This window comes from Alligator mississippiensis, chromosome 5 (assembly GCF_030867095.1).
Source record: "Alligator mississippiensis isolate rAllMis1 chromosome 5, rAllMis1, whole genome shotgun sequence".
Classification (NCBI taxonomy): Eukaryota; Metazoa; Chordata; order Crocodylia; family Alligatoridae; genus Alligator; species Alligator mississippiensis.
In genome coordinates, this window is record NC_081828.1 from 80226993 (window position 1) to 80239234 (window position 12242).

Here is a 12242-nt window from a genome sequence, read left to right on the forward strand (position 1 = left end):
ACTCACTGGTAGCCTGCTGGGCACTGCTCCCTGGGCTGGTTCAGGGAAAAGTTGGATCAGGCAAGCTGAGGCAGCACCTGGCACACTCGCAGCTTGCCCGCCACTGCGGAGGGAAGGACTAGGGCTCCCCACACCTCCGGGACCACATGGCCCACCGGTATCATTCCGTTGCTCAACTATAGCTTAGAGTCAGATACCAGCTCAAAGACAGCCAATTAAAAAAGCCTTGAATTTTCATTAATTTTTAAACCTGAAAGCTTGCTTAATTTTTTCCCCAACTATTTAAGTTGGTCTAATAAAAGACATCAGATTCACCCAAAAAACTTTGCCTGAATTTTCATAAATCTTTTTCAAGCCCTAAGACAAAGATAACGCCTTAAAAACAAAACTTTCAAATAGCAATTCATTGCTGACGTAGAACTAATTACAGAGCATGTCAGTACAAACACTTATAAACATCAGGCTGTGATATGATTCACATTGTTAATAGCCAATTAATGTTTAAATGTTTTTATGAGCAGAGCAAACATTAATTCTTCAAAAATGCTGGAATGATTTCATCTTGCAAGAATGATGTTGCAGGGTTTCTTTAATCTTAAACACCAGAAGCAAGGATACATGTAATGGGTGTTATCTTTTATCAGACCAGCTGCACAGTTGGGAGAGATTTTAGACAAACTTTTGAGTACAGAGTACTCTTCTTTAGGCAGGTCTGAGAGAGAAGCAGATGTACTTTGAGCTTCAGATCTTTCCTCAGACCTGGGCAACAGTACTTTGCCTTTGCATAATTTCATGACTAAACCATCATGCCAACACTACCACAATGTGAAGTCTTAAGCATCAGCCACTTCATAAGCAGTTAAAATCAAGCCTACTGCAGTTATATATTGCTCTAGTATTTCCATTGTAATATATTGTATTTCCCCAAATCTAAGACATTAGTTTGTAGATATGGAAAATGCATTAATTTGTTATAATTTTCCACATACAGAATCTAGTTTTTGGACGATCATCTTCAATTCATCCTTCCTTCTCCCCCCACCCCAACAATGCAGCAAGCAGTAGCAGGGGATAGATGGGAAGGGGAGGGGAGAGAGCAGGCAGAGGAGCTCCAGCTCAGAGCCAGAACTACAGCTGCCATTGCTGTTGCATGGGGGAAGTGGGGTACTGCAGCCAGCACGTGCTCTGTGTCTCCAGGGCCCTGAGCCCAGAGTCAGAGCCACAGCAGTTGCTTCCCATTCCCCATACTTGTACTCAAATATAAGATTTTTCTCCCCATGTTGAATGGGGAAAAAATCCTCCCCGTGGATTCAAGTAAATATGGCAATACCTAGGGGCCTTTTGAAATTCAAGAAGCAAAAACACATTATTCTATATAATTTTCCATATTGCTTCCTTGCTCCACCCCATTTAAAAATAACAAACAAAAAAACCCAAAAACAACACAAAATACCATACAAGGTCCTTGTTCTTCCTAAACAGGCAATAACACTGTTCAACATGTAGAAAACGCAGCAGAATTGGTAGTTATATTAGTATTCACTATTGTGAAGGCATTAGAGAAACTGTGTCAGGTTTCCAGAGAGAGCAGTCTCATCCAAACCAACTGCCAACTACTAAACATTTATCATCTATAGATCTCAATGCACTTCACACAATGCTGACAAACATAAATATTTGCCTGTTACAGATGAGAGAAATTGAAGTACAGAGTGGGTAAGTAAATTGCTTAGTGATCACACAGGAGCTAATAGAGTTGGGAACAGAATCAAAGTCTCAGGTCCTGGAACAAAAAGTCAATCAATCAGATTGTGATACTTTTAGAACATAATCTATTCAAGCCAACAGTTTCTTATCTGTTCAGTAGCTATTTACTAATAATACATAGTGTGACAAATTAATTTATGGAACAGCAATCATGATAGGTAAGACTGACTTCCAGCTAATTCAATTTCCCATTCCAAAACATGACAGAGGCACAAGAGTTTCTCCACTGGAAATCTACTGGGAACCTACTGCAACTTCATCAGTATTAATCTTGTATCCTTTACCAAAAACAAGAAGTTAATTCTTTGAGTGTTCAATCTTAAAGCAGTGGCTAATCCACATTCTTTGACATCCTAGGGTTTCAGCCAGCTAATTGGGCTCTGCAAGAAAAGAGGAGAAAAGGACAAGGTTCCTAGCTGCTAGCAAGATAGAGAAATCTGGACCATGGAAGGCACCCATCCCAACTTGCTGCCTCTGTGGCATGCATCAGCAGTGTATTAAGCATTAATTCCAGCCACTGTAGCACATTTGGTGGTATAACGTGCCTTAAATGACTTTGGGGCACAGCAAACTAAAATATCTCCAAGGAGTTTTAGTTTGCTGCTCTACAGCTGTGGACCAAAGCACTGGGCTCCATGAGGCTCGGGGCAGTGCAGGCAGCCTTGCAGCAGCCTGGGACAGCAGGCTCCACCGAAGTAAAGTGGTGAGCCCTGATCTTTCCCCCCTGCCCCCCTGGAGCCTGCCTGTCTGCATGAGCTGCATGGGGACCCAGTCCTTTCCTCCATGGCTGTGGTGCCCCCCAGAACCACCCGAGCCAGGTGCCTGTGGGTGGGTGCCGCCTAGGAAGGGGGTGGGTGGGTACTGTTGCCTTGGAGGGAAGTACTAGCCCCCACCTGCTCCCTCCTCCCCACAGCTCAGGGACCGCTCCACCCACTGGCAACTCGCCCTCCCCTCTCTGTTGCTGGAGAGGCAGGTAAGACGTGGTCTACAAAATACAGGGGTTTACTTCGCCTTAAAATTGAAGCGGTCTTTTTAAAAACCCACCACTTCAATTTAGGGTGAAGTAAACCCCTATTTCATCTACACACGCCCTCTGAAATTAACAGGTTCAGCTTAGTGAAGAAATTTGGTCTTTAGGGGAGGATTTTAAGTCTTCATTTGTCAGCAAATCTCTAGGCATCCTTCACTATGGAGATGCGACCAACATCTCTGCTATATGGATTTATATCTTTTAAGGATGTCATTAACGCAGCGGCAATGGTTTTGGTATTACTCAATACACAATCTCTGCCCAAAGACGCTATACCTTGATAGGACTCAAACACCTATTTTTAAACCTTCAGATAACAAAAAGTTAACTGGAATTACAAAGAATTAACAGAATCTTTAAATGCAGCTTTGTTCAATATAAAATATAACTTACCTGGTCCTAGATGTAACTGGAACTTCACACTCCTTTTTTTGCCTTGCTAAATACATATCCTAAAAAAAAAAAAAAAAAAAAAAGTGCATTTTATATATATATTAGAATTGTGTAGGGCATGTGAGCTAGGGAAAAGCTTTTTAAAATATAGTAAAAACACTATGCTCATTACTGCAAAAATTTTAAACAATGACAAGCAAATATCGCTTTGTTAAAACAATCCTTGCTCTGATTTATCAAAGTGTCCCAAAACATGCTAACAACCATAAGCAGTCCCTATACTAAAAAAAGTGAGACTCCACATTGTCAGGAAGAAAACATGGCATGATAAGAAGAGGAACAGGTAGAATGTGCGGCTTTTTCTTTTTTTTTTTAGTAGTAAACTATGCAGGTCTCTCAAGTTTGTTGGCTCTGAGGTTTTAAAAAGTCCGTAGGATCCAAGTCAAAGCAATATGTATTCCAACTGAAAGTCAAGATGCGCTTTCCACATAATAGTACTTGGTATTTAAATATCACTTTTACAGAAAGAAGCCATTTTGATGGATAACTGAACATGCAAATTTAAGATCAACAGAAGATGCTCCTATACATTCCATAGATTTAGATATCCCATTTGTTTCACTATATTATGGTGTTCTGTCCTGTACAGCATTACTTACTAATGCATAATCTTCTGAAAGGTTTTGCTCTTTGATGAAGTTAGTGTTATATTTACTGCAGGGGTTTAGGTTGTAGCCATGTTGGTCTAAGGATATAGGCAGACAAGGTTCCTTGGGTGAATTTGATATCTTTTATTAGACCAACCTAAATGGTTGGAGAATAGTTATTAAGCAAGCTTTTGGGTTCAAAAACCCTTCGCCTTCGCTGCTGCAGCTTCCTTAGCCTGGCGAAGGGTTTTTGAACCCGAAAGCTTGCTTAATAACTATTCTCCAACCATTTAGGTTGGTCTAATAAAAGATATCAAATTCACCCAAGGAACCTTGTCTGTTATATTTACTGAGTGACAAGTCATGAGAGCCGGAAACAAAAATCACATTTAGTGCTTTCAACTTTCTAGCTTCGTCTCCGCTTGCATTTGGGGGCTTTCAGAATGCTTGACGCATTGCTTGCTTCATCTTGGTGTTTTAGTACACTAGAGCCCTCCGCAAACAAAATCTGTATCAATTTTTAACATGGACACAAAGAATTCAGCTCTGCTGAGCAAGAAGTGCATGACTTCACTGTTAATTATCTTTGCATATGCCAGGACGTTGCAGTGCAATTCTCCACTGTCACAATACACACATGGACCTCTTGCTAATGGAATTGCTTAGCCACACAACTGGAAAGCATCATATCCAGTACTCTCACTCATGTAGAAGGAGTGAAGACAACAAAGGTCTTGTTTATCAGTTCTTTTTCTAGCTAATATCTGTGCTGGATCCAAAATGCTTTTATTTGTTAAAGCAAGTCCATTTTTCCATAAGATGAGCACCTAAATACAGCATGCATCTCCTACCATAAGAATAAGCTGACAGAGGTATCTATTTATTTATTATCATTTTAGCTGACTTGGTAAAAGTCCTTCACGGCTCAACTGTATTCCATTAAACATCCCTTCTTGCTTGATGATAGAAGCCTGGGCTATGTATAAGGTAAGATGCACCCCGCCTATTTCCAACAAGAACAGCTTTGCAGAGTGCACACGCACCAAAAGGGAGAAATTTTGGGATACAGAAAGGGGGCATTGCCCTACCTGCAGGGGGTCCATTCTGTCAGATGGATTTTTTGTAGCCTCCAAATCAACTCTCTGGTCCCTCGTACTCGATGTGCGCCGGTACCGTGCCATATAATCAAAAGTACTCAGCTTCTTACCCACTGTATAGAGCAAAGAACAGAATTTCAATTTGTCCTGTGTAGCTGTGCAACTCATAGGACACAGAAGAGCATCTGTTTAAAAAAGTTGTTTATCTAACCTACTTAAATAAAAGAACCTACCATTTACATTTAGTACAGTCAAGAAACTATAAAATATTTATGAGCATTTTGTTTTGTTATCAGTCATCAAGAGCATCTAATCGTGGCAGCACTTGGCAGAATTATATTTCATCATATTTCAGCCTCATCGTTCAACAACATATGGGTCCTGACATTAAAAAGCTGTAAATCAACATCCCAATAATTACATAATGGTAGAGATGAGTGCTTAACATGTGATGCCATGGCAACCAGATGTTACGCTCAGTGCAACAGACAAGTTTTGAAGAGTCTGTGCTGATGCCACATTGAGAAAACAGAAGTTAGGAAAGACCAAGAGACAACAAAACCCTCTTAAGTAAGTCCCCACAAGGCAGGGAAACAAACACTTTATAAAAAGCATCAGCCAAGCTTTGGCTAGGCATTAGGCAAACAGAGCTGTTCACATGGGACTGTTTTACTTTGGAAGTGTCTGTGTGCAAAGTCTTTGGTGTCAGTCCATGCAGGTGTACATTTTAAGCCACAGGGCATTTAGAACAAAAACAAGATACCACTAGAAAGTAGAGCTGTGCAAAGCTTCAGATGCTGATTCGATTCAGAGGAGATTTGGCCTGATTTGGTAGCTGGATCTCCAAATCCAAATCAAACCAGGAGACCAATTAAAAGGTCTGAATTGATTCGAAGCTCTCCAAATCGATTTGGAAAAGATTCGGAGAGCTTTGGCAATTTGGGCAGTCCCCACTGGCTGCAGCAGGGAGCTGGACCTGCACTCCTTGCTGGTAAGTTGAGGGCAGGGGGGCTGGAGGAGGGGGCAGGGGACCTTAGGGGGACCACTGCCAGGCCCCTGCCTGATCCTCCAGCCCACCTGAGCGCCCCCTGACCCCCACCCACTGTCCCAGAGCCCCCCCAGCTGCCCTGCCCAGCCCCAGCTCCCAGCCCTTATAAAAAAGCTGCTGCAGTGTCCTTGTGGCTTCTGGGGGCAGCGAGGATCATCCCCCCACCCGGGAACAGTCAATGAGTTGGGGCATTTTTTAATTTTTTTTTTTAAAGAGCTGGGAGCTAGGAGAGCAGGCGAACAGCCATTGAGAATGGGTGGGGGATGGGGCCGATTTGAAGATTTGGCCAATTCAGCTGCAGCCAAATCTCTGAATCAGATTAGGATGAATCAATTCGGGACAGTGATTTGAATCACTGAATCAAATTACTGTGCCCTGAAATCGGCTGAATGCAAAGCGAATACTAGTCGCTTTGCACAGGCCTATTAGAAAGGTGTTCAGGTTCAACAATGGAACCTACCAAAAGGCAAATTTACCATAATTTTGATGCAAGCTTAAAAAATTTAGCCAGCTGGTTTAACTTCACAAACCATGATGAAGAAAGATTAAAACATATTAATAGATAAGCTGAAAAAAAACAGAACTCTACAGTGACAAATACAAAAAACAAAAACTCATTTAAAAATCAAGAGTTTCATGTTTTTTGTTTTGTTTTGGACCATGTTGGGTTGGGGTTTATTTATTTTTTGGTTGTTGATTTCAGGCATGATTAAAAAAGCACGTTGGTTTTAAACCACCTACTCAAATCTGTAGCAAATCTTTCTTTGTGGTTGGGATCTGAAGTTGATAATGTCATGTGAAACCAGGGAAAATGCATGTGGTCTCAGATTTCATTTTAAAATGTGTCAGACACTTCTGACATTAAATCTCATAGCACAGGGTTGTCAAACTTACCTTACATCCCAGGCCAGATCCAGACCACAGAGCTGCTGGAGCCAGAGCTGCTGCCAGCACTGAGTGCCCTGTGCCACAACAGCAGTTCTAGGCTCCGACTCAGGGCACAGAGGCAGCAGCCGCAGCATGGACCAGCAGCAGAGTGGGGGGGCCAAGGAGGTTGGGCTGTAACAGTGGCAAAAGGTGAAGCAGCTGGAGGGCAACCAGGGTTGTATCAAGCCCTTGCTTACCTGTTACTGATCACTATGGCTGTTGGGGCCTAAGGGTCCCAGCTTCTGTGGTGGGCCACTCTCCTTGACCACACCACCCCACACTTCTGGTGGTCTGCCAATAACCTGATGGGTCAGAGAAAATGGCTCTGGGGCTGGATCCAGCCTGTGGGCCATACACTTTGACACCCCTGTTACCACTATCTGGTTATGCTATGTGTATGTTTCCATAAAAACAACGGACATGTAATTATTTGACACCTGATGACTTTCCCTACAAAAGGAGAGAAGGGATTTGACAGGGAAATGTATAGCATAGTGCTATACTGGCATTTATAGTAAATTATTTCAAAGTGTGATTATGGAATCATTTCTATGAGTTTCCCAAGTTCCAAAGTTTAGTTTGAATTCAGAGGTTCTAAAAATACATATTTTTGTAACTTTTAGTATCCTAATGTGTTTCTAGAAAGATTCAGTATACCTTTTTGTGGATATTTAGCCAAAGACACTGTGAGGTGGCATAAACATCACTGAAGGTCAATTACATCCTCCAACCAACATACAGAGTCCAAACACTGTTTTCAAAGGTATGAAAGTATCCTTACCCACGGGTAGGACCAATTTCTAATTGTATTGTGCCTTGCCAAAGCCAAAAAGTGATTTGCTGGATTCTTGTATGACTATACTAAAATATTGTCAGTAATATTTAAGAAGGTCAAGTCCTGCAGGATTATAAATAAATTCCATTCCTGAGTCACAGTCTAGGCTTTTTAATTTTTTAAGGATATTTAGAAGCCAGCTGGATCAATGGTGAACCATCCCTGGCACCTGTCATTTGGTCAAATACAGTATGAAAGAGGGGAAGGAAGTGTCACTGTAGAAGTCATGTAGAAAGCAGGTCAGGTTCAGAGAGGTATCATTTTTTTATATGCAGATGTTATGAACTGACTTAACATCTGATAAAACAGGCTGTCACCTATGAAAGTTCACGACTCTCAACTAGTTTCTTCCTAAGAGGCCACCCTCCCCCCTGCCTTCTATCTGATTTCAGACCAACAAGGAAATTTTGTAACTATAAGAACCACAGAAGAGTGGAACAAACTGCCTAGGGAAGTTGGGGAATCTCCTTCACTGGAGCTTTTCAAGGTGAGGCTGGAAAGGCTGATTTAGGAACAGGAAATTCTGCATCCGAACAAGGGATTAGACCAGGAAACCTGTGTGGTCCCTTCCACCCCTGTGATTCTGTGTTACACCCCAGAGATGCAGCAGAAAAACCTCAAGCCCATTTTTAGAAGAGAGGGTAGAGGTGACATTAAGCTACCTTCCTACCTGCCCAAACCAAAGCTACTCCAGGTGCTGGAGATGCCCTAGCCTGATTTAGATAGTTTGGGGGCTTAAGTGACAGCAACCCCCCATGTTGTGTTCTGGTCTCAAGTGTGCCACCCCGTCAGAGCTTGCACAGGGATTCCTGGGAGACACCCTTGCAGCCCCCTTTCAGTGTCTGCACTGGAAGAATCCTCTGCCAGCTGAAAGCAAGGCCTTTAAAGGGTTCTTAAAGCCATTGCAAACCTTTGACCCAGTATGAAGAAAGTTGGAACAGGAATGAAGAGCTCATTCTATGTTTCAGCAAAAGAAAACATTAAACCAGTAAGATCAATTGGTCACGTGGAAAAATGCCATTACTAAGCAGATTCATTTGTGGAAGTAGGAGGAGGTGATGATCAAAAGCGGGGTGCAGGGGTGGAGGAAGAAAAGGACAAAAGCCACAGAGCAAAACAAAAAAGAGGATGAGCCTAAAATAGGCAAGTCTCATTCATAAACAGTGAAGTTACAGGTGTCATGTTGTTTTAAAAAGCAAATTTCAAAAACAAGAAAAAGAAAGGATGAATATTTTTAACCTTTAGCTTTTTAACCTTTGATTGCAATAGATTGAGAAAGTGTTTCTCAAAAGTCACTGCCTGCCTGCCTTGAGACAATTAATACATACAAAGGTACAGATGAAATCCCAACAAGTGTCCCAGCAGCAGGAGTGATGCAGTTCCCAAAAGTACAGTGATCACCGCGATTACCAGGATTCCAGCTGCTGTGGTCTCCACTGGAGCAGCAGGAAGAAAGGCCAGCCATGTTGTGTTTCCACTGGCTCCTTTTGGGGCAAAATAAAGGGGACTCAGTTAAGCATTTCATCTTTTCAGAGATGAAAATACAAATTAAGAAGCAAGCAAAGTACTCAGCATCTTTCTTACATTTTAAATGAGGTTTGGGAGCACCACAAATCAGGGTTAAAATTTTCAAAAGCAAGCCAGTGACGACTTAGGAACCTAAATCCTATTATTTGCTGAGAAAACATAAGTCATTTTCGAGAATGGAACTCATATGCTTTTACAAGTGTTTACTCTAGACCAGCGGTTTCCAAACTGTGGGTTGTGACCCCAAGTGGGGTCACAAGTCACGGAGTTGGGGGGCTGTGGGTTGGAAGTGACGGACCATGCTAAGGAAATGGGGCCATACTGAGAAAATTGAGTCATGCTGAGGAAAAGTTTGGGAATCACTGCTCTAGACCATTGACCCAAAGCTTCAGGAGCTTGACTATGGAAATCAGATATAGCAACCACTAATGGACACCAAAATCCTTTGTATGCAGCCAGTGTCATTAGAACCTGTGCTTATTACAGGGCTAGGTCATAAAAAGGGTGGTCTATGCACAGCAATTATATTCTGTGCTCTTGGAAATGGGCACTGAAACTAATTTTTACCTAGAAAGCCACAAGAGAGTAGAGCAGGGAAGTTATGGTTTCGATTTCTTATCTAAGAGACAGCACCTTTAACAGAAAATTACACTCTCCCAATACTGTACTGACATCACACAACAATTTTCTAACCAAAAATAGTAATTTTCTAACCCAACTGTGTAAAGAGCATATATAATATTAAGTGGGTGGGGAAATACCTTCAAGCTGAGAACCTGTGCGGAGTTCTTCTGGATTCACAAAGTACTGGATGAAGACATACAGGATCACTACTACCAGGAAGAAGACACCAAGAACGGCAGAAACAACAGCATTGAAGAAAAACCTACACACACAAGAAAAATACTCAGAGAACAGATAAACATTTTGTTGCGTAAAAATACAACTACCACTGACAAACAATATTTGCTTATAACAGATTTCAAATCAAAATGTTATGAAATTCTGTTGATTAAAATTCCTTATGCTCTCAGGTACACACACGCAGAATTGTGGTTTTGTGTTTTAAACAGCTTTCTGCACCACCAGTTTGTTGGCTACTTTTCAGCAGAACATGGAAAATTCTTAGGTGTTTTTGTTTTCAGGAAGCCTTCAAAAGTCAGGAGCTTTGATAGAGCAAACCACATAAAAGAAATATGGCTTGCAAGTGTTCTACCTTCCTTTCCAATGATAAAATCAAGTGTGCAAAGTATAGCATTATGAATTTTCTATTCGGTATCCATTTGGTGTAATATAATACTTGACGTTCTTTATTAGACTGAAACTATACATTTGAATAAAAAATAAAATAAAGGTTTTAATCATGATGGTATATTTTTAATGCAGGCAATACATGCCAGGCAACCAACAAGGGACATCTTTATCTCACTCAAAAAATCAACACTTGCCTAGAACATTTTTCAAGACAAAATTAACTCTGAAACCAGGTCAATGATAGAACATGAACATCCCACAGTTCCTCTGCTGTAAAACATAATATATTTACATAATATTATATTATGTACATTTGTGTAACAGATGGTACATTTGGTTACATAATGTTATATTTACATAATATTATATTACCAATATTTTACATTTATTATATTATGTAATATTAATATGTATTGTGTTATATTTATTATAATATATATACACACACCAATATTTATATATATTATATAATATCAGTGAGATATTATATTTTACAGCAGACCTATTAGAAACAAACTGCTAATTCAGTTAAAACTGAAGTAGTAAAATATCAAAGGAGGTAAGAAGGAAGAATGTTAAAGCAACTTGCTCATTGGGAAACTTAGATCCCATTGATTGTTCATGGATGACTACTTTCAGAGCTAGTCTGTATTAGCTTACCAGTAATTTTTGCCTCCCACGCAGTTATTGAGCCACTTACAGTGGTGATCGAAGTCTGCAATGCACTTATTACAGGCACTACAGTGTTTGGCTTTGGGCCCTCTATGAAGGAAAATAGAATGGAATAAAAAAACCAAAAAAAAAAATAAAAATGAAAAAAAAATGAAAACCAGAGTTAAAACCACCCCCAACTATCACAGGTATGAAAACAAACATACAGCCTCTTCCAGTCTGTGATAGGTTTCCACTTATAATGCCTCATCCTTCACCTCCATACTGCATGGGCAATAGCAGAAAGGTACTGCAGGCACTGGAGAGACACACAGCCTACTCTTCCCTTCCTGAGCCCAGTACCAAAGCAGATGGCAACAACTGAAAGATGCATTTTCCAGGAAAGCCCAGGTAATCCCCTGTAGAGCTATGGCAGTTTACCAAGTTAGTTTCTGCCTGGCCTCAAGCTGTTAACAGACAGGAGCAATGAGGGCATGTGGAATATTTGGGAATTCAACTGCTGGTTTCTTACCAGTCCACAAAACATGTACAGGTTTTTCAGGCACTTATTGGGATGAATTTCCATAGGGAGGAAATGAGGCACATCCCATGGTGGCCTTCCTACCCATGGTATAACTATGGGGGAGGGGGAAAGCAGAGCACCAGCCCCAAGCACTGATTATTGAGAGGGTACTGGAGTCATCCTCCAACCCTGAGAATCTGTGTCACAGCAGGCACAGCCCTATTACTGCTCGTGTCCAACCATAACAGCCAGGCAGGGCAGTGCTGCACACAGCAATGAATATGGGGGACAGGGGGTGAATAAAATGGTGTTACTCACTACCTCTACCCCCAAGGGAGTTTTTGCCACTGTAGGCATAGCTCTGCACCCAGTAACATACTTGGGAGGGTTGGGATGAGTGAATGCAAGCAGTGTACAGAAGCTGGCTCTCATGGAGCCTGGCCACAGGACTGTTGCTGCCAGAGCCAAGGATGATATAGCAGCAGTAGCAGCAGCACCTGCTGCCACCTTGAACCTTCTGAGAGTAGCAACATGTAAGGCTGC

The 12242-nt window shown here is 41.4% G+C and overlaps 1 protein-coding gene across 6 annotated transcripts in view; it reads right to left on the bottom strand.

Annotated features, from left to right (window-relative positions):
- Positions 1-12242, bottom strand: part of LOC102576492 (palmitoyltransferase ZDHHC11) — a 65304-nt gene that overhangs the window by 15170 nt on the left and 37892 nt on the right. For 5 of the 6 annotated variants that reach the window (XM_059728537.1, XM_019485461.2, XM_059728533.1 and 2 more), the window contains 5 exons: positions 11186-11287; positions 10033-10157; positions 9073-9228; positions 4926-5047; positions 3191-3249 (listed from right to left, as the gene is read on the bottom strand). In XM_059728537.1, coding sequence (XP_059584520.1) covers positions 3191-3249; positions 4926-5047; positions 9073-9228; positions 10033-10157; positions 11186-11287 — 564 coding nt within the window. The remainder of the gene's footprint in view (positions 1-3190; positions 3250-4925; positions 5048-9072; positions 9229-10032; positions 10158-11185; positions 11288-12242) is intronic. The other variant, XM_059728534.1, reaches the window with a different exon arrangement.